The sequence below is a fragment of the Corylus avellana genome, chromosome 4 (genome assembly GCF_965113065.1).
Source record: "Corylus avellana chromosome 4, dhCorAvel1.hap1.2, whole genome shotgun sequence".
Taxonomy (NCBI): Eukaryota; Viridiplantae; Streptophyta; class Magnoliopsida; order Fagales; family Betulaceae; genus Corylus; species Corylus avellana.
In genome coordinates, this window is record NC_142493.1 from 27,186,927 (window position 1) to 27,210,476 (window position 23,550).

Sequence of the window (23,550 nt, forward strand, 5' to 3'; positions counted from 1 at the left end):
AAGTCAAATACACAATTTTGTAGAGAAACAGTGAAGAACAAACTTCATTATGGATGTCTACAGTTTGTAACTTTGTTGTATCCAAGAGGGGAATTGCCTATAACCCAACAACAAACACAACAAACTCTTGCGAGTGGGAGATCAAATCCAAAATGCCATTTATTATTAATTAACATGTGTGCAAAAAAAAGCATCGTGAGGTCATGTTTGGTCAATAATTGATAGAGTAGGCTGACCGAGTTAATCATTTAGCTTGGAAGCACATGCTGGTGGTCTTCCATATGGAAGATTTTCATTAAATGCGTTTGTTGACCGTTTCCTCACCAACGGTCTCACCCAACTCTTCCAACATTCATGTGATCACATGGCTTCCCAAGTTTCACACCTGATTCTCTCGCACTTGGGGGAACAGTTTGACTAACTATTATATAAAGCTATACTGCATGCCCCCGGCCATTTCGGTTAATACAGTTATTAAGTTAGTTACTTTCGTACATATATCAAGATCTCTTTTATTAATGAACAAATAAATTAGTAAATGGCTTAATTAGGAAAAATATATATTAATAATTGTATGCAGTACAGCATCATGTTTCAAGGGGATTTGAGCATGATGGTCCTTCTAATTAATAGTATCTTTTTTTATTTTAATTCTGAGATTCATTGAATTGGCAGAACCACCATTTGATGCATGGTGTAAGGCATTACACGTTCCAAAGGAAAACATAAACAAAAACAAAGCTATATATATGGTTTTGGTAAACTTAGGACCACTAAAGTACATGAAATGAGTAGATGTAATTAATACTAACCATGCATCACATGGCCGCTGCTAGTAATTATTTGTGCCTCTCTCACTGGGGAGGAGAAGGCATGCAGCCAAATAAATGTATAAAAACAAGAAAAGAAAATCTAGATCAGGTCTGGTTGGTGCCACAAGAAAGATTTTTGGTTGTGCCTACTGCCATCTATCTATCCCTGCCATAGTACTTGGATGACTTCATACAAATTGACTTCATTCATTCAAACTTCATAACCGACCTCATTATCAGAATCTAATTATCGAAAACCGTGTTGTTTATATGAATTTCGGAATGATATAGCAAGAGAATTAATGAGGCTAATCAAATGAATGATCATTTCAGATATATATTCCCCTCTTTTCTTTTCTTTTCTTTTCTTCTTCTTTTTTTTTTTTTATTAATTAATTTGTCCTTTAATTACTTGATATATATCCTTTCTTTAATCCTTCATATCACCGTTTTTTTTTTTAGTTGGTAAGATTCTTTTTTTGCAATAAGAGATTCATTCTAATCAGACTCCACAAATAAAAAAATTATATAAAAAAAAGTAGTTAAAAACCTCCATTGATAGAGGCAAATGATTGTCCGGCCGGATGTTCTTATATACGTGTGCCAAAAAATAAACCCCAATGATTGATTTGCTTTGGCATCACCTACTTTTGATAGCACTTGCCATAAGTCTAGAGTGGGTCACATGCATTTAATATAGTTCATTTTATTGTTAACCGGCTCATTTTGAAAACTTTTATTATGTAGATTAAAGTAGGACTTACAATTTTTTATACGACTTGTGAATCTAACACAAATTCAACACGAAATTAAAGGGTTAAGGTTGAGGAGTCTAATATGTTTAATTAAATTAGTCGAATTATAGTTTATTTATATAGTTTTATATCCATGTTTCGACACGACACGATCTAAACATAACACGCAACATAATGATAGGCAAATTTTTGACATAATTCGCAAACATGACATGAACTCAATACAAAACTAGAGGGTTATGATTGAGATGTTTGAACCGTTTAATTAAGTAAGTTAGATTATAGTTGACATTTATAGTCTTATACACATGCCTCGATACAACCAAAACCTAACATGCGGATAGGTATTGACACCCCTAAATTAAAGTTTATCATTTGTTTGTAGTCGAGCAAGATACAAATTGAATAGTAGATTGCAGTCAATCTCGATTATATATATATACACACACACACACACACACATATATATATATATATATATATATATATATATATATATATACTTTTGGATGTGATCTCCTAGACGAAATTTCTATATATCTTCACAGAAAGACTTACTACGTATATATATATATATATATATATATACTCTTGGATGTGATCTCCTAGACGAAATTTCTATATATCTTCACAGAAAGACTTACTACGTATACATTTGTAATAGTCATTATCAACCATAAAAGAAATCTTTTGACTTGTAGCCAAAGTGCCAAACAAGGCCGTGTCCTGTCAACATGCCTAACCCGTGCGTCCTTATTGCAATATTCGAAGTATCAACCCATTAACCTAGAGCCTATGCAATGACTGAAAAAAAGGATATAAGAATAAGCATTATATATATATATATATATATATATATATATATATATATATATATATATATAAATATATATATTGCCCTGTTAATTTGTGAATGGTGTTTGTAGTGATGACGATGGTATAGTTACAGCCTTTTACTTGATAAAAATGGTCCAATGTGAATGGTATTTGGTCGTGAAATATAAAAGATTTTATGGTTTTGTGTATGTCTTGTAGTTTCCTTGATTAGTGGGTTTCATCCCAAAACTTGATTACTTGCTTATCACATAGTGCTTTTAGTTAGCACCATGGTATATATATATATATATATATATATATATATATATATATATATATTTTCATTTCTTTTATTGCCCTGCAACCCTAGATAGGGCAAAACGATCCAAAAGGATTTGTGCAGCCGACCATGAGCAAGTGGGAATAAGTCTACTCCTTTAAATATATTGAGAAGCTCGATCAATTAAAATAGTTAACCCCCATGTTTAATTACTAAAACCCTTTTCTTTATAAATATTCTTTTTGCTCATCTTTGTCCATTTTGAACTATAATTTGAGTAATGTTACTCTTCGGATCTATTTATCATATCTCTTTTACGCGACATATATCAACCACTTAAAACAATATTGTAAAAGTAATGTTAAGGAATGTGAAAACAGAACCAATTCCACATGTATGGTCATGATATCAAACCATTGTTGCTTTCATTGCTGATCGATATGTTCTTAATTGTTATTATTATAATAAAACTTACTATATATTAAGGCTCACTTTCTTAGAACACATTGTCTACGGAGCTTCTTGGTCGAAGGTCCTTATATAACTTAATGAGTTTCCAGCTATATATCATTATCCATGCATCAAGATATCATTTAGCATCAACTTAGTATAGCTAATCAAAGAGAGATTATCCAGATAATTTCTTGGAAGCCCCACCATTTCCTCAGGAAAGCCATCTTGTTGCAACTTGCATGCATGCATATATAATTAATTGGATCTATTGTGGTTTTCGGTTGAAGAGCATGCTTGCTGAATCTGAAGCACAGCCCTCCACAAAAAGTATACTTAACCTCTAATTTGGAAAGAAATAAGGAGGAAAAACGAAAAAAAGATATATGATCCATTCTAGTTTATACATTGGAAAGATAGCTAGCTAGCTACAGGGGGGCGTCTCACAAGTTGGCTCAAAAGTGCCTTTTGCCAGACTAGCAAGCTAGCTAGTTATTAGATTTAGATACATATAAACTACCTACACACATCCCTGTTTGACCCTTAATTGAATTTGGACAGATCTCTCTTTCCTCTCAAGGGCTGGCTTGATATATATATATATATATATATATATATATATATATATATATATAAATTAAAGTGAAAAGTCTAAATCTTTAATAAACATCAAAATATCTATGCTAATCAAATTTTTATATTTGAGTTTTGTTGAGATGTTCTTTTTTTTTTAACATTAGGAAAATATATCATTATGTTTTAAAAAGAAATGACTTGTTTCAACTTATACTCAAGCATTTTAACTGGCCAACCAAGTCTCTCTCTCTCTCACACACACACTAACACGTACAATCGTGGGACATTTGGGTTGTCAATTGTGTTGGAGAGCCCACAACGATTTTGAAGTGATAATTTTACACATTCCAAAAACTAGATTCTAGAATAAATAACCTCATAAAAGAAGAGCCAAACACCCCCTCATGATTTTGTGCACAAAAATAATTTAGCTCGTGAAACAAGGGTTCCAACTTCCAAGCACGTGAGGCACCACCTTTTCCTCCCATTTTCATGATACATATCTCTATCATTGTCACCCTTACGAATTTGGCTTACATGTTATTATTAAAATAATAGTACGCATGCTATAGTTTAAGCAACGATCAAGATTAAATTTTTTTAAATTTTTTTTTATTAATCGTTACTTAAACTACAATATACATTTTTTTATTTTAATAATGACATATAAGCGGAATCCTCGGATTCTCGTCCCACTTCCCAAAACGCAATGCTGGGACTTAATAGTTAGGCCATGTTTGCCAATGGCCTTGGAACGGTACTGTTCCAGGGCCGGTACTGTAGCCTTTTTTTTAGGAAAAAATGTTTGATTGGTTTTAATGAAAATGTTTTGTGGGGAAAAGTGAAAAAATATATTTTATATGGAAAAGTGCAAAAAATTTGTTTTTTAGTGATTTTTTTATTTAAATAATAATAATAAAAATGATTGATGTGGTATAAAAATTAGAGATGTTGAAATTAATTTTGAAGTAAAAATATTTTTTTTTTAGGATTGAGGAAGGCCTAAAACAGTACCATTCCAAGGCCATCGGCAAACACAGCCAAAAACTCCTCCAAAGTGGGGTGGTGGAAAATTTGACTTTAGTGGCCCGGAAAAGAACTTTTTCCAAGGCAGGAACAAGGTGCTAGCCAATAGGTGTAGATGACGTGGCTCCAAATTCGAATTCATAGGCTTCATAATCATTAATCATGAGGTGCAACTGCGAATCAAGGAAAAAGCACAAATCACCTACTCCACGTGCATACCTATTCAAGTGGGGGTGTTTGAAATCAAAATCAAATCAAATTTGAACCCTAGCTAGCTAGCTAGAGGTCTTGGAGTAGGGATTGTTGCTTAAACTCGTTTCCCGAGGGTTAATTCTGCTGTGTTTTTTCCATATCTGGTCTTTCACGACGTCGTTTGTTTTCATAATAATGAAACAAAATCTTGGTCCTTTAAACGGGTAGTCAGGTTTCGGCTACGGTAAGTAGGCTCAAACAACGGGCCTGAGACCTATGGTTTAGGCTACGGTAAGTAGGCTCAAACAACGGGCCCAATGAAGCCATGGGAGCAAATGTTCCGGTTGCCTACATAACAATTGAGGATACCAAGTAGAGGATAACTCCCTACCACTTCATTTTAATTGTTACGTGTCCATGATATATATAGTAAGTAAAACATTCAACCAATACTTTTACCTTACAATTTTCCTCTCTTTATTTATTAAAGTCATTTAAAAATTATAAGTTGGTTCTCAAATCAAAGTAATTTTTTTTTTTTTTTTTCCTAAACAGAAGCATTGTTTTCAAGAAAATTATTGCGACAATACACCTTTATCGATACATTAGTATAAAAACTCATGGAGGTAATATGGCCAGCCCCATATATGGTCGAAGGTGGTGGCCAAATCACCCTAGGCCATTTCGGGTTGGTTTCGGCCACTTCAATGGCCTTGCCTTTTTTTTTTTTTTGGGGTTGGCCTTGGGAGGAAGGGGATGGGGAGGACATTGAAATTTTTTAGGTAGTTTAGAGGGACATTGATACAATTGGTAGTTTGGGAGGAAACATTAAACTTTTCCCTATTTTGTATTTGCATAGATAATTAAAAAAAAAAAAAAAGAAGAAGATCAGATAAAAAATAGACCATCTTATATATATGGTGCTGTTCTGTTTTACTTCACCATATATATATATATATATATATATATAAAGAAAATTCAGACAGAAACAAGTTGTTCCATTAAAACAATATCAACGATAGCCCCATAACGGAATTATCTTAAGTCTTCCCAATAAACTGTTTACAAGCCTTTGATGTAAGCTATATTGTTTTGTACTAATTTTGTCTCTTTCTGATTAAAGTCTATCGTAAATAATCATGAAAGGAATTGCCAGCACCGATATATTGAGTGGTAATAATGGGGTTAGCCCATTTATTGCAATTGTGGAGGCAACATTTGATAAATTCCTGTTGTTTTCTCTCTCTCTCTCTCTCTCTCTCTCTATATATATATATTCAGATTGTAGTGAACCTTGATGAACCTCTTAAATAGCTTGTACTGACCTGAACGTCTTAATGGGATATAGTCAGTGGCGGAACCAGACATTTCACATTAGGGGTGTTAGACATTTCATATTGGAGGTGTTACTAAAATTTTTTTGGCATCCTAAAAATTTTTTTCACCCTAAAAATTTGGTAATTCACACAATATATGCATCACAAACAAATATCTATAAAAGTTCATAAATATGTGCTCAAATTGATATATTAGAAATGTAACATGTCGGCACTATATCAAAAAGACATAAATACAAAAAAAAAAAATAGTGTCTAGAAATGCACTTTACGGTCTTTTAGAAGTACAAAATCATTGAGTATCGAATCTAAATCGAAAAATCTATTTCGATTTAGATGCCTATGGGTTTTTTCATTTCTGGATAACTAGACTCCATAGATACATACATATAGGTTTACTAACTTTTGTTCAATTTTCTAGGCAACCAAACAGAAGATAATTAAATGAAAAAAAAAATACAAATAGAAAATATAAATATGTGAGAATTAATAATCAGAGAGATCAAATCAAGACCTAATTTGGCAGCTGCATAATTGAGTTCGATCGTTCCCACCCCACGCCCAGTGCACCATACAACCTCAAGAAACAGATAAAATAAATCGAAAAATTCAAAATTAAAACTAAGTAAAACAAAGAAACTATAACAAAAATCTAACACAAAAGCAACTGAGAGTCAGATAAGAGGAGTTTTTTTTGCTTGGTGAAGATGATGGTGGCATCTAGACACGATATGAGACAAAAGATCCTCAACCCCATTTTGCTTGACAACCTTATTGAAGATAGCAATGTAGAAATTGTGTTAAGAAGTAATGGTACTACTAGTAATATTGGGGGTGCCGTGTCTTGGGTAATAGGCAGGTAAAAAGAATTTTTTATTTTTTATTTTTTATTTTGGGGTGAGAAAAAAAAAATTTTTAAAAAATCTTTGGCACCCCCAAAGAGTGCTGTGGCTCTGCCACTAGATACAATCATATATATATATAGGGCCGGCTCAATGGCTAGGCCACTGAGGCGGTCGCCTAGGGCCCCCAATTGGTAAGGTTCAAAATTTTTTTAATAAGGCCCAAAAAAAATTTTAATAAGGCCTAAAAAAATTTTAAATTTTATTTTAACTTAAGGCATAATTTTTTTTTTTTTTTTAAATAAGGCCCAAAATTTTTTCTCATAAAAATTAAAGGCTTTTAAAATAAGGCCCCAATATAATAAGTTCATTGTAAAATAAGACCAATTAACCCCAAAAAACAAGCATGCCACATCACTTTTTTTGAGCAACTAGTTAAAAGTTAAATTTAAATGTCATAAAACAACAATGAGAATGAAAATAATAATAATATTATAAAAATATAATTATATTATTAAAATAAATATTATTTAATTAATATTTAAATTTTAAAAAAAATAAGGTCCAACTTCAAAATTTCGCCTAAAGCCCCCAAATACATTGAGTCGGCCCTATATATATATATATATATATATATATATATTGTAATCTATAAATTACTTTCTTCTGTACAAATTGCTCCATTGCTCCATCGCTTTCGATATATATATATATATATATCGAAAGCGATGGAGCAATTTGTACAAAAGAAAGTAATTTATAGATTACAATGACTCGTGAATGCTAGACGTTTCTCATAGACACCACAGTCGGCAGGACCAATCTTTATTAATACGAGACTTGAAAGAAATTGTACAAGCTAGATCGGGTACGCCTCATAAAGTGGTGGTTAGAGAATTTGTTTGGATTTGTGTAGTTGTGTGTTCTGACGTTTACTGTTGGTATTGGTTTCTGCATTCTGCAGATTGTGGGTGTGTTCTGGTTTTTTTGCTGCAGAACTTGTTTAGTGTTTGTAATTGTGAGCTTTCTGGTTACTAAAATTTAATCATTCATCCAGAAACAGAGTATAGTTCCCTATTTTATGCATATGTTGTATTAATTGTATGCTTTACAAACTTATTTTTCAGTTGTTTGGTGCATGGATTTCTTTTTAACCGTATAATCATTAAATTCTTATTACAAACTCTTAATCGTTTTATTGTTTGGCTATCTTATACGTTGAAGAAGAGACTTGGTCGTAGTCTTTATATATATATATAATTTTTATGACCATTGCTTGAAAAACGTTTTTGACCTTTGGACAAGGTCTAAAGGCATTTGTTCATTAACAAGTTTTTATGGTTTTCTTCAAGCATTTTGACAGTTTGGTCATGAAGTCCTTCAAGACTATGGAATTTTTGGATACTAAAAGATTCTATTTTAAGAAGGAAAAAGTGAGATTCTTTTCCATATATTAAGCCAACCTTCTTGTCTATATATATATATATATATATATATATATTACTTCTATATATGTTTTCAATTCTGGAATTGTTCTTCTACAAGAAAAGATTTGGTTTGTTCTATTTTTCTTTGTTATTGGAAATGCGTCATCAACAAAAGTAGACGTTATAGTCTAATTCTAGAAAAATGCGTGTCAACATATCCGATTGCACCGAGTTATATACTCCGAAAATACGAATCAACCTTTAAAGACAACACTTGCATGATTCTATAACATTGAGAGACATTTTTATATTTTACTTTTCATCTATTGTAATTTATTTATTTTATTGTTAATTTTAAGATATATATTATTTTATTTCAATAAAAATTTTGTACACTATCCAAAATTATTTTCAACATTTAAGTCTTTTAACTCTATATTTGTCAAAGAGAATAGCAATAAACAAAAATAATTTTATTTTTTTATTTTTTAAACAAAAATAAATTTGCCCACTTGGTCACACTGTTCTTTCTGAATTTCAGGACACTGAAAAAGATGCATGCAATCAAAGTAGGTTTAACGTGGCAACGTGTTCAAATTGAACTTGTACTACTGTATTCAAACGGGGGCCAGGTGACAAAATTCTTGGATTTCTGGAGCTTAGCTAGGAGCCTAGGGTTAATCTTTGAAGGATCCAATCCAACCCTTGAAAAGGAGCTGCTCAACCATGTGCTCATTGGAAGCCACTGTACCAAATAGGACACAGAGTAGTATATACATTGATGGTAGGTTTGGTGGTCACAATAAGCTAATTTGGGGTTGACCAAAACAAGACCCTCTAAAATATTAAAGGCCTCATGGGCATGGATTTAGCTTCCAAATCTTGGGTCCTTTTTATTGGATAAGAATTAATGAATTATAAGTTAAGGTGAAGTTGAAAGTAGTAAACAAAAGAAGGCGGCCATGCCACAAGCTTATCATTTGAGAATGACCTCAAATCATTTTCAAATCCCAATTACATGCTGCTCTCATGGCGATGATCCCTCGCTATTTAAACCTCTCCATCCCTCTTTCCCTCTCCACACATAACTTCAAACAAATTGCATTTTATTCCCCTTCTCCACTCCTCTTTGTCGCATCTTATACCAGCTTTCCACATAGATCAAGCTTTTTCCTTCATTTTGTAAACCACTTTGCCCACCACTAACTTTTTCATCATCAACCATCTCTCTGATCGATCGACATAGATTGCATATATACTGCATATATGATGCCTAACAGTACTTGTCGCGTTAACATGTCACCAATGGTCCAGGCTTCTGATCACGACGACTTTTTTGCTCGTCGACGCATATGGGTCAACGGGCCCGTCATAGTCGGGGCCGGCCCATCCGGTTTAGCCGTTGCTGCTTGCCTTAAAAAACAAGGCGTGCCGTTCATTATTCTTGAACGAGCCAACTGCATTGCCTCTCTGTGGCAAAACCGCACGTACCATCGCCTCAAGCTTCATCTCCCCAAACAATTTTGTCAACTACCCAACTTTCCATTCCCGGAGGCGTTCCCGGAATATCCCACAAAATATCAGTTTATCGAATACCTTGAATCCTACGCTAAACACTTCCACATAAGCCCAAATTTCAATGAAACAGTACAGTCTGCTAAGTATGAACAAACTTTTGGTTTGTGGAGGGTCCAAACCACTATAGAAAGCAGTTCAAACGATCCTGGCAATCAAGTTGAGTACATTTGCCGGTGGCTCGTGGTGGCCACCGGTGAGAATGCAGAGAAAGTGGTGCCAGAGTTTGAAGGCTTGGAAGAGTTTGGTGGCGACGTCATGCATGCTTGTGACTACAAATCCGGCGAGAGTTATGGTGGGAAGCGTGTATTAGTTGTTGGTTGTGGGAATTCAGGCATGGAGGTCTCCCTTGATCTTTGCAACTACAATGCAGAACCGTCAATGGTTGCTCGAGGGCCGGTAAGTAAAAGAAATTCCCTTCAATATTGAATGTTCTATTTTTTTACTGTCAAATTATAATTGGGTTAATTTTATTTTGGCCCACAGCTTCATGTATTGCCAAGGGAAGTTCTTGGAAAATCAACTTTTGAAGTAGCAGTTTCCTTAATGAAATGGCAGCTGCCACTTTGGCTTGTCGACAAGATATTGCTGATTATTGCGCGGTTGATTCTTGGAAATGTTGAAAAATATGGTCTGAGAAGGCCATCGATAGGTCCTTTACAGCTCAAGAACACCGCAGGAAAGACCCCTGTGCTGGACATTGGTGCATTACAGAAAATTAGATCTGGTGAGATCAAGGTGGTCCGTGGAATCAAAAGGTTCTACCCCGGCGGAGTTGAACTTCCTACTGGAGAGCATTTGAAGATTGATTCTGTTATTCTGGCAACTGGGTATCGCAGCAATGTTCCTTCATGGTTAAAGGTGAGGGATATATTTGTCTCTATGAAGTTCTCCAGTTTGAATCCATGTGACAGTTATGGAAGTTGGACTATTTTTTATTTCTTTTTTCAGCTGCTGAAGTTTGGTTTATGTTAGATATATTGTTTTATCCTTTTTTTTTTTTTTAATACAAGATTTCATAACCTTTCCCTCAAAGATTTGTAGTGGTGATCTGCTTGATAGTTTTGTTTGGTTGCTTCATTGTCTAATTTATGAGCAGAATTTAATTGTTTCTCTCTCTCTCTCTCTCCCTCTCCTTTTCCTTTTGCTGATTTGGACATATTTGTCCTATAATTTTTAATTACTTCTATTTTTGGGCTGCCTGAAAGGCAGATAGGTTGTTTAATGGTTTGGCTTGTACCATGTGTCCCAATACAGGGGGAAAAAAAAAACAAATTAGAATGTTTTTCCTATGTATTCGAATAATTGGAGTCGTATTTTCTGGAGAGCAATCTCAGTGGACTAATGTTGTTCTGAATGTTTGCATTGTACAGGAAAATGAGTTCTTTTCCAAAGATGGGATTCCAAAAAATCCGTTTCCAAATGGGTGGAAAGCCAAGGCAGGGCTCTATGCAGTTGGGTTCACAAGGAAAGGCCTCTCTGGTGCATCTTTGGATGCCATTAGTGTAGCACATGACATTGCCAAGAACTGGAAAGAAGAAACAAAGCAGAAAAGGAAATCTATTAATGGGACTCTCCATAGGAGATGCATTTCACATTTCTGAAGGCTTGTACTAATTACTAATAAGAGTGATTTTTGGGCAGTTGTGTCTCTTTTTGGTTTGGAAACTGATCTGTAGTACTGAGATCCGTTTGTGTAGAGAATAATTTAGAACACAAGAAGGAACACATGGCACAGAAATTTCAGCTCTTTCCTAAAGAAATCCCAAAATGTGAAAATAATTGGTTTTTTTTTTTTTTTTGTAAAAGGAAGAATGAGGCGCATTGTATCACAGTTTAATAGCCGGAGTCAAATGGGATGTTTATATTCTATATATTAGGCCTTTATTCAGTTTCTTTGTAGGTCTATTCTCTTCTTTATTTAGTCCAGATTTTCTCTATAAATAAAGACCATTGTAATACAGTTTATAACATCTCAATACATCTTGCTTCAATAGTCAAGATGTAACCCTAACGTCTTCATCAAGTCTCCTTCTTACTCTTAACATATCTCATTATATATTTCTACATGGGAAATCCCCTCTCTGTCCACGTAGTCATTAATCCACCTGATGAGTTGTCTCTCTAAATGTGGTCCACTGTAGCAACATGACACATCTCTTCCAAACTTCAAAATGCATACATAGGAAATAGATTACAGACTATTGACACCATTGTGCCCTGCTCATGGCAAGAGTCCAGTAAGAGCAGAGAAGATATCTTATCTTGAACCGTCCAAGCCAACAGAACAGATCCCAAAATATTGGCGCAAAAAGAAAAATACTGGAAAAAGTATAAACAACGTAAACGTTTTTGCCCTGCGCGTGTGTGCCATGTGAACCCAGCCAGTCATGGCCAAATGTTATTACAATTGACTGCATTAGCTTATCATAATCCCAAAGTTTCTGACACAACCTCTTGAGATCCTTCCATTCTCAAATTCCTCTCTTTTAGGGGTCAAAATATACCAACGTTTGTTTCATTGAAAAAGTTCAATTCTCCAATGCCAAATGGACTAATTATATTCCAACACAGCATTTGAAAACAGCTTCATTTGTTGAACCTGAGAGTCATATGGGAAATTGTGAATTGGGTGTTCCAAGAAGCCTAAATTTTCTGTCACAACCTGCTAAAAGAACAATTTTTTGGAAGATATGCAGTAGAGATGACTTGCATTTGAAGCAAAGTGTGCGACTGTCTGTCATGCTAGTATATAACCAAATCCCTCTCTCCCATCCAAACATATGCAGCTAGCCTTTGGAACCTTTTTTTTTTTAACGATATTTATTTCCTCTGCCAATCATGTTTGGCAGGAAATAGTTCTCCATATTCTACAAAGTATGACAGACTTTTGTCCTTTACAAAAATGAAATTTAGAAGTGAAAGACAACCCACATGAGAACCCACTCCTTTCATTCAAACATGCAAAAAAGCTCTAACTCGATGGTCCATATAAAATAATTGAACAAAATGAAGAAAAAGTTAATGGAATCTCAAATCTGTATCAGTCCTACATAAGTATTATATTCTGCGGCTCTGTTTCCTTCAATGTGTCTTAAATCTGAAGCAAAGAAGCAAAGATTGACTGATTGAATTTTGTACCACGTCCAGACTGCAACATGAATTCTACAACTGCACCTTTGTCAATGCCCACTAGAAGTGCTAATATTCTCATAAAATCCTGCAACCTCTAACTTAGACAATATCACTGTTACCAAGAGAAGGAAACACATGGGGTGGCCGCCACCCACATCTTTTCCTTGCTCCTCATGACCAAAAGCCCATTCCTTCATTCATTCCTCAACTGCTCACTAAGGTTAGAATGTTACCTTTATATCCAATTGGTTTGCCTGCACCCGCGCTCACACAAATATATACACATGCGTATACATACATGTGTATGTATGTATGCGCATGCATTGATATCCCTGATGGTGCGGATTAGATTTGTTTGAGGGAGTCGTGTAAGCATGTCATGTTAAGCTCCATATTGGATGTATTGGTTGATCCTAACTATACAAACTATTATGGGCCATCATGTACATGTGCCTAGCTAGTCGTTTCTCAGGTCAAGATAAACAGTACTAGTAAAACAAATTAGATATGACATTAGGGATTTGATTTGAGTAAAGGAAATTGTTAATACCTCTTTGAATGTGAAAAAAAAAAAAAAAAAATTCAAACCCCAATTTCAAGTATGCAAAAAAATTAAAGTATGCAATTTGTTAATTTCTTTTTTAGAGATATTTCACTTACCTTTCCTAAACTATTAAGCATCTTCCAACCCCCTTCAACTACGTACCCTATTCTATTAAGATTTTCCGTTAAATTCTATTGGAGGAAACAAAAATGACCAAAATACCCCTTTATAAATAAAAAATTCAAAAAAAGTGAAAAGAAAAAAAAAAGAAAAAGAAAAGGAAAATGTGGTTGTGGCCCTGTGGGTCGTCCTTTTTTATTTTTCTGACTTTTTTACTTTTTTGTTTTGATTATTATTTTTTTAAAAAACTATGGGCATGGATGTATTTTTATAAATTTTATGGGGGTAGAGCGAACATTTTGCATGCTAGCCTTTTAAGTAAACCAAAAGATTAAACAGTGGGGAGTGATTGAAAGGGGTTAAAAGATCAAAACTCGACTTGGCAAATTTTTAAAGCTTAGGGAGGACATTGAGAAATCCCTTGCAGTTTAGAGGGGAGGAGAGGGGATAAGTGAAGTTTCCCCCTTTTTAGAAATTTTTTTTTTTTTTAATGAAAAACTTCTCGTGGGGTTTTGTAAGGATTAAAAATATAAAAAGATTTTCATTCCCAAGGCTTGGGATTCCATCCACACTCAGACAAATAGGCAATCTTAGAATCAGGAAAAATGTATATTAATAAAGCCCTCATTGTAAAGTAAGGCCCATATATTAAAAGATTTTTTTTTTTCCTGATAATTACCTGTCTCGGCACTTCAGGTGAACTTTCTATTCTAATTTGGCCCATATGTGAAAATGATGGGTTTGACCAAGCTAATTTCAGACACAAAATCAATGGAGATTGATGATCAATGCTTCTGGTCCTCGCAAATTGCACTTTTATGTAACAAATAACAATAACAATAACTAGCTCTGATGTTTTCGACCAAGTTTCCAAGAGAACATTGCCCACAATTCATAACCATACATGGCACTAGGCCCTTTTTTACAGAATGGAAAAAAGATGATTTCCCATGCATGAAGCACCCTGCTTTCATCTTTACCGTCCAATACATTCACTTGTTGGACAACATCTGTTTGATTTCACCATTTTGGTTGTACATTCCCACGATCTTCTTAGAGTAAGAAGGCATGTGCCTATCAGCTCTGCATGTATTCAAAGGTTCAAACATAATATTAATATACGATGCAGTATGCTGTACTATAAGCTCATTGTTCATTATAATTTACCTTTCTTTTCCCCATGTGCGGTTTACATGTAAATAGTTCCGGATGGTATGGTAATCAAGTGAGTAACGTGCAAATTCCAGGCCCTTGGGGCCAATCTGAACCAAAAGAACAAAGTAAGAATAGGGATTTTTATATAGATACGTTTCTTACCAAATGCGCCCCAAAGATAAAAACTTCACCAAGTTTAGGATAAAAGCTATAAAATTTCCAATAAACTTTGGCGCCGGCTTAGAAGGACCTCTCCCTGAGAAAAAGAAGAGAGATATTAGCTCAATAAAGTATTAGCACGTGGCACATTTCACTCAGGAACTTAATCAGCTCCATTCTTATCTACAGAGAGAAAAGGAAAAACTTAGTTGAGGTATGTTGCAGACATTTGATTTCCTTTATGTGCAGTTTTTTATCCAAAAGGTGGAGAAAACAATATTTACAACCATTAACATAATACACCAATTCAGCATTAACATTATGCTGAATTGGGCCCCAGAGTTGAGTTTAAATGTGATGCCAGAAAGAGACAGTGGAACAGTTTCTAGATAAATGAAATGTGCATTTGTTCGGAACAGAGTCCAAAATTATTATCATTCTAGCACTAAGTCCATCCCTGCACCTCCAAACACGTGTAACATGCCCAGTTAGGGAGCTTATACCACTGAGGTTGAAGTGCTACAGATTCCAATAAAAGTATTAACAAAGATGATGCAACACATACCTAACTTAGCATTATCATCTGCCTTAACAGTCTCCGTAACAAATGGTCGCCGGTCACCCTGAAGTAGTCTATTTATGTTAGTAAAATTATCTATTCTCCAATGAATTTAAATTCAACCAGAAAGGCAAAGGGTTATACGCTACTAGTTGTAGGAGTAATTTCCAGAAGGTTTTCCACCAGACTGAGCATTTCCCTTCCACGTTCATTTCTGTCATTTGAATTTTACAAAGATATAAAACTTAGCTTGTCATAGAGATGATGATATAGTAGCATCATTGTGCATGCGGGCACGAGTACACACACTGAGATGGAGACAGAGATAGAAGAGGAGAGAATCTCGGCGAGGATATTACCTTACTGTAACATACTGTGGATGCTGTGTCATGCTGAGTTCAGAATATTTTGGCACACCCATGTATCCAACCACCAGATCCTACAGTTGGAAAGACTACATTATACTACCAATGAAGTACAGAAATTCTTTTTTGCGGCCGCAGGATAAAAGTTCAGATCCAAGGTGGATTCTAAGTACATGCATGTAACTATGACTCTTGAGACAGGCTGGCAAATTTAATTAATTATCACAAGGTTATAAGGCATCTAAAGAATATTGCTGTGTTAGTTGAGTGTGGAAAAGTAACAGTTAACATCATTATATACTCAACAGAACGGAGGTGAAGGCATTGACAAATGTGGAATTGTGTAAAACACAAATAAAACAATAAAGGGTAGGAAGACCTTATTGAGTTGAATTCATTATCATCAGAATTTCGAGTGTATAACCATGAACTATGATTTGCTTTTTTATGTGTAGAAGATCGTGGGAATGTACAACCAAATGGTGGGTCATCCAACATTCTCCAATTGGTCTCACACTATCACCAACATCCATTTATTTTATTGTTCAAGCAAGCAAGGTTTTCAGAATTCTCCTAAATAAAATTTGAGATCTATTTATGATTTCAAACACCATAATTTGATTTAAGAGACTTCGGCGAAAAATGGATACTGAACTAGGCTTTATAATAGGACTTGAAACATCAACAATACAACCCTGAGGCTATTGCAATAGACCATTGTCTTTATTGAAGCCGGTAAAATGTCTAAAACTCTCTCACATTGCTCTAATCTAGCAAAGAGCAAGTACGACGAATATGAAGCATAATAGGAGATGGATAAATTCTTAACTTTATGGACCACTTAGTTAGTAGCATTCTAAAATTACAAGAGATAATGCATCTTGAGATGGAATACTTGTTAAGAAGAGTAACAAAACTCACCGCTAAGGCATTGGTGTAGTCAAAACAACTGCAGACACAACAACATTTGACTAGTAAGAATAATCTTTAATGGTGAAATAAACATGTATTTGATAAGTAAACATAACTGTGATAATTGTAAGATGTAAAATACATCTTCGAAATATAAAATTGATTGGCTGAAACAATTTTTGGAGAGTTCACAAGATTAACAATTGCAACACCTGGTGTACCACAGGTTTAAGGCAATAATATACTTGCCTGAAAGCATCCAAGTTTACTAAGGCACTACCTAGATATGTTATGTCGGGGATTGATTATTCACTGTCATTGTTTTCGTTTATTATTCCATTTATCTTTTTACCATAAGAAAACGGAGTAAATAACTAAATTTGCCATTAGGAATTGCAGGGTAGGCTTGTTTTGAGTAGACATTCATCATGAATCAGTTAAGAAAGTGATCTTGCCTGGACACTAGCTACTTAACACTTTCTAACTCAATTCAACCTTCACAAAAATAACAATGAAAAGATTTATATACATTTTCAAAGAAATGATTTCCATGGTTCTCCAGAAATCACATTTTATTTATTTATTAGTTTCTCTATTTACTTATTTTTTGCATTGGACTCTGACTATTACTTTCAAGGAATGCTAAATAATACAGAAACAAAGAAAAGGAATTTACCTATAGCATGAAGGAGCAATAACATCAACCAAATCATTTGCTGGTAGAGAGAAATAAGGAACCTGCTTTAGTTAAAATTTGAAACTGGGTGAAGCAGCATGGTTGTGATACGTCAGGCCAAATAGGAAATACAGGGACTGCTTTACCTCTTCAATATGACCATCCAAATGCTTCAAATGAACCTATTAAAGTACAAGAAAATGCATCAGAGAATACTGCAGTCAATGGTAACTCAATAAGAAATGCCCAAATTGGTGAAATATTACCATTAAGGGTATTAAATAATCAGTATTTACAATAATATTTTTAAATAGTAACAATATCTCGCTTGAGACATAAGCAGCATCAAGTGCTTATCAAACAAAAAATATCTCCTACTTACATTTAAAACAGGCTCTTTAAATGGAAACATTACCATTCAATTAAACTATCAGAAGTATTACAAACCAAAATACCATCAGGTAGTAATAAACCAGCGTACAGTCAACAATTAATAGCAAGATTATGGTAAAAGCTTTTGAGGAATACACCTTGCAGCTTGCCTTGAAGCCTAAAGAAACTGCCTCAAGGTACTACCTTGAGACAAATAACCCAAAGCTCACACCTTCTATTAGGCCGTTGCCTTACACTCTAAGTCTCTCCTAGTGAATGAAGTATGTGCCCCTATGGCAACTAAATGATTCTTGATTATATCTTCAATTCAGAAAGGATTCTCAGCACAAACCTTGTAGTCTTGCATAAACTCGTAGTGGAGAACTGTTTCTGGTTCACTACTTGCGGCCTTTAGAAACTTATCCAGTCCTTCTCGAGTTCCATTATCAACTGTTGGATAAAAATTTTAGTACCAATCCAAATTATGTTCAAGTACATCCAATGACTCACACAAAATAATATTATAAACCACAATTCATGCATAAAATATTATTTTCTTATGTTACCCACATAAACCAGCTGGGTAAGGAGCAATGTGGAATTCTAAGGAATGGTAGAATCCAAGTGTGAAACTACTTACCAAAAAACTAAAGTGAAATATGCTCCACCGCCCAGTTTCAAGGTACAAGGGAATAATATTTTGACTTTTCTACCACACAAATTTGACCCCCCAAAAAAACACTATCAGAGTGTTCTCATGTGTTGACTTTGAAATTAGCTGAACCACATATAACATGATATCACATCCATTGCAATATTTACATTATTTGTGGCGCCTTGAGTACCAGTATTTCAACTCTATAGCTAGATAAAAAAAATATATATATCAAACTGAATATAAAGATTTTAGTTACCACAATTAGTGCCTAATACATAGAGCTTGTCCAAATTCAAGTGGTGCTCCACAGATCTTAATGCTGCAGTTTAAGAAATTACTCTGCATTACAATGGTACAAGTCACAACAGAGGAAATAACTGAAAATACAAATTTCCAGATCATAGTATATGCCATACCTTGCACTTGGCAACCCACACCACAGAAAAGAAGACGCTTCACACTTGCAGCCTGTTATAAGTAGAAAATGAATACTCATGTCACTAAATTTTTGAAGAAATATACAAATTAGACTTATAAGAGCTGCCATCTAGATAATAAGCTAACTATAAACAAGTCAGACACTAAATTTTTGAAGAAATATACAAATTAGACTTATAAGAGCTGCCATCTAGATAATAAGCTAACTATAAACAAGTCAGACGCGCGCACATGTGCACACACAAATAAAAAGTAACTTCAATCTTCTCGACAGGGAATTAATTAAGCCAATATCCCTCCTCTAAGCAACACGTACACACGAATAAAAAGGAACATCAATCTTGTCAAAAGGAAATGAAATAAGTCAATTTTTACAAATGAAAGTCTAAACTACACTAACATGACTATCTAAATTAACCAGACGCAAATCCTCATGTGAAGTAAAAGCCCAGTCACCCTCTAAATACCCCTAAACAAAGTAGTAAGATATTAGTTTCTTTTTTATTAAAAAAAAATTAAAAAAATAAAAAAAAATCATAAGCATGTCATCCAGCTTCCCGAGTTTCTAACCAAACCACTTTTTTCTCCCAGACATAATAAAAACAACCAAAGTCATCATGATCTTAATCCTTGTCAAAACCAAAGTTCATGAGAATTCCTGCCTTATTCCTAGCTTAACACTCAACATCATGTTTGGAGTCAAAAGCACCACGAAATAGCAAAAGAGGCATTTCTATGTCCCTAATTAAAGAAAGTACCGGGCACCTCAATAAGTGCAAGAGTATTCAGATTAGGAGATAATGTTGGCTTAACACCTTTAGCAGCTAGAACTTCATCTGGTGTCCTATTGCAAACCAAAACAAAATATAAGCATTACATTATGAATAAAAGATAAGTAAACAAGCAAAATAAACACTCTCAATTGGATTTATACAGACACTGAGAGTATCTTAGGTCCAAGTATAAAAAAAGAGAACCAGATGCAAACCTTGCTAGGACAGGCCTAGGCATGAATCTGTCGTCTGGATCACTGTGATTAACAAAATAACACGACCACATAAGTTCATAAAAAATACATATTAAAAGGGGCATTGACAATCAATTAAAAGGTACATTAATTCTACCATATACCATAATAAATTTGTGGCACTACCTCTGTACGCAAACAACAGCTTCTACCATGCCTGATTTAAGCATTTCAATTGCGATAGTTGTTACTATCCCTGTCCATTGAGCTCCTACAATATGTATGATGTATCATTTGGATATTTCGAAAAGATTAAGAAGTGCAACACTTGCAAAATAGCTACTGTTATTACTTACAAGAACTAAAAGTGCAGTTCTCTAAAAATACATAACATTTAATACCAAAGTCCACAATTTTCATCCCTGCTAGCTGATCTCATTAGAGCACTGCATATATTTCACCAATTATTTGAATTATGGACAGATGCCCATTTTTTTAGCAGATGGTTGTCACTAGACACCACCAATGGAGAAGGGTGGCAAAAAGAAACAATGCCTTTTCAAATTATAAGATAGGAGAGAAATAATTCTCCTAGTGCAACGTCTACCAATTATTGTATAATATAAATTACAATAACAGATTAATTCAAACCCCAAACGAGCTAGCGTAAACTAGTTGTCATAACCATTACACTTGAAGTGTCAAGCAAGCTATTAGACCACCAAGATAAACTTCAGAAAAAACTTACCTTTTACAGGCTCTACTTTACGAGCATATAACAGCTCCTCATAGACCCCAAAGTACGTTTCATCTAAGGAACTTGATTTCCTCCCTCTACCATGAACTTTAGGTTCCAAGACCTGAATGGGGGAAAACAGATCAATACAGGGAGCAAGTGAAAAGAAAAAAAAGGATAAATATTCCAATATACATATACCCATATACGGCTTTTATTTGATTAGCAGGTATGCAGTATTATATCTAAAGTACACATATAAAGCAACAACTTGATTTCAATAGAATTAACCCACAAGACTATTCCACTAAATTAAGGGCTAAAGCTAAAGTTGTATAATATAGTTATAGAAATCTTAAGTATCAAGATTGTCGCGGAGCAAGTCAAGATGGTGCTTTATGCGCATGAGAGCAAAATTGTACGAAAATGATAATCAAAGAGGAAATAAATGACAGGCATATGGCTGCGTCATAATAGGCATAGCATCAGCCTAACACCATAACCCGTTTAGTAATTATTGTGTCTAAAGTGAAGGTGCTTCAGCCAAAAATAGCCCAAGAATTTCAGGGGCATGCAGCTCCTTCTTACCATTCCTTGGTGGTGCAGCAAAATGACTGAAAGAGAACATATAAAAATAAGTAAGAAACTTACTTCAATTTTAGACATTCCATCTCCCAAGAAAGCACATGCATTCTTTACATGCGCAACGTAATACGTATCACACAACCCGCATTGACTGCACAAAAATTAATCAAAGCAAAGTTCCTCTTTGAGAAAATAGAAGTTTTAAATTTATATATATCATAAATCTTTAAGATAAAAATATACTCATGAAAAATCTTCAAAATGAAAAAAATGGGGTAGTGGAAGGGAGAAAATGAAGATGAAAAGAAAAGGAAAGAATGAAAAAAAAGTTTGGAAGGAGGGATGGGGGAGTTGAACCTGCAATGATCTTTGGCCGGGTAGGTGCCTCCTGGAGGAATGGGTTTGGAGCGACTCCTCCAGTCCTCTCTGAGCTTCACTGATTTTGAAGACTTGGAATTCCCATCTGTTCCACAAAAGAAACAGGTAGTTATGCTATAAAACCCATATAGTAGAGAGAGAGAGAGAGAGGCTTTTGGGTACCTTTAGAGGAAGAGGCAGATGAAGACACAATGGAGACTGACACAGGAATCGAAGAGAGGTTTGAAATAAAGGAAGCCATAGTTGCGGAGAGAGAGAGCTGGAACTACAGCGAGTGAGAGTGGCTCTGCACCACACGTTATATGGGATTTGGTCGGAGTCGTCGGACCAAGATACTCTACTTACTCGAGTCATTCTCCCAGTAACACCAAAGACGACGGTCGTATTCTACTTTCTCTTGCCTTTTTAGTTTTTATCTGCTACTGCGAGTCAGTCAGGCAGTCCGAGCTACAACGACGGTCGTATTCTACTCGTAGTAAGAAGACGATCATATTGATATTTACATCTCATTTTTCAAAGTTGTTCTCCTAAGTCCTAACCAAAGAATTAATTATCATACACCAAATTTTATGAAAGACCATGCCACACATTTTGGAGGATGAAAGAAAAATGAGTTGATTTATAACATTACTTTCTCGTTAAAGGAATATTAGGCCCCGTTTGCCAACAGTCCGGACCGGCACTGTAGCTGGAACAGTACCGTTCCAGCTACAGTGCCATGTCATATGTGTAGGCTGTGCAGTAAAAAATCGCACACAATTTTCAATAATAAGACTTAAATTATTCATACTTCCCACACGCCAACCAACAACCGGATAATGACAACTTAAATTTTATATATATATATATATATATATATAATATTATAAAAAAAAAAAAAAACGAAGAAACAGATCGGGGTGGCTCATTGGCCAAAATGGGGTGGCCGAACCACCCCATTTTTGACCAAGGGGGTGGCGCCAAGGGGGTGGCTGGAGCCACCCCCATGGCCGGTATGGGGGTGGTCCGGCCACCCCCAAAAGGCCCAAAAAAAAAAAACAGAAGGGAGATCAGGTGCATTTGGGGGTGGCCGGACCATCCCCTTGGCCATGGGGGTTGTTCGACCACCCCCAGATTGGCCAGGGGTGGCTCCAACCACCCCCTTGGCCAAAAATGAGGTGGTCCGATCTTTCTCCTTTTTTAAAAAAAAAAAAGAAAAAAGAAAAAAAGAAAAATTTAATGTTCAGTACCATTCTCCGTGCAGCAAAAAGTCTACGCAGTAACCAATGTGGGAAGTATGAATAATTTAAGTTTTGTTATTGAAAATTGTGTGCGATTTTTGACTGCACAACCTACAGATATGACATGGCACTGTAGCTGAAACAGTATCGTTCCAACTACAGTGCCGGTCCGGGTTGTTGGCAAATGGGGCCTTAAAGTTCAACGCCTAAGCTATTTGGTATGCAACTAAAACGACTCATCTTGTACATTTGTATATAAGAAAAATGCTACAGTCACTCCTACTTAGCAATAAAAATCATTATTGAATTTAAAATCTAATAACAATCCATCCAAAATTTAGTAGTATGCACTATTGAGTGTAAGAGTGACAACTTATATAATATATATCATTTCTCCTGAACATAAATTGATCAGTTGCCCAGCTTTATAGAATCTGTGTCTAACAAGAAAGGATTCGCGTGCTTTCTTGTTCTCAAGTGCAG

The 23,550-nt window shown here is 34.9% G+C and overlaps 2 protein-coding genes across 2 annotated transcripts; one reads left to right on the top strand and one right to left on the bottom strand.

The window, feature by feature from the left end:
• Positions 1 to 9,439: 9,439 nt before the first annotated feature.
• LOC132178928 (putative indole-3-pyruvate monooxygenase YUCCA7) lies at positions 9,440 to 11,839 on the top strand. The gene is made up of 3 exons (XM_059591515.2): positions 9,440 to 10,487; positions 10,575 to 10,949; positions 11,462 to 11,839. The coding sequence occupies exons 1-3, from the start codon at positions 9,780 to 9,782 to the stop codon at positions 11,690 to 11,692; spliced, it is 1,314 nt and encodes a 437-aa protein (XP_059447498.2). The 5' UTR covers positions 9,440 to 9,779; the 3' UTR covers positions 11,693 to 11,839.
• A 2,830-nt stretch (positions 11,840 to 14,669) lies between these two features.
• Positions 14,670 to 22,172, bottom strand: HCAR (coenzyme F420 hydrogenase family / dehydrogenase, beta subunit family). Its single transcript, XM_059589910.2, has 19 exons — positions 22,010 to 22,172; positions 21,827 to 21,932; positions 21,536 to 21,620; positions 20,897 to 21,008; positions 20,335 to 20,419; positions 20,170 to 20,211; positions 19,947 to 20,025; positions 19,160 to 19,211; positions 19,000 to 19,062; positions 18,438 to 18,535; positions 17,860 to 17,895; positions 17,714 to 17,775; positions 17,047 to 17,074; positions 16,120 to 16,199; positions 15,905 to 15,974; positions 15,767 to 15,824; positions 15,234 to 15,298; positions 15,055 to 15,149; positions 14,670 to 14,970 (listed from the first exon to the last, which is right to left on the bottom strand). The coding sequence occupies exons 1-19, from the start codon at positions 22,086 to 22,088 to the stop codon at positions 14,880 to 14,882; spliced, it is 1,386 nt and encodes a 461-aa protein (XP_059445893.2). The 5' UTR covers positions 22,089 to 22,172; the 3' UTR covers positions 14,670 to 14,879.
• Between the last annotated feature and the right edge of the window lie 1,378 nt (positions 22,173 to 23,550).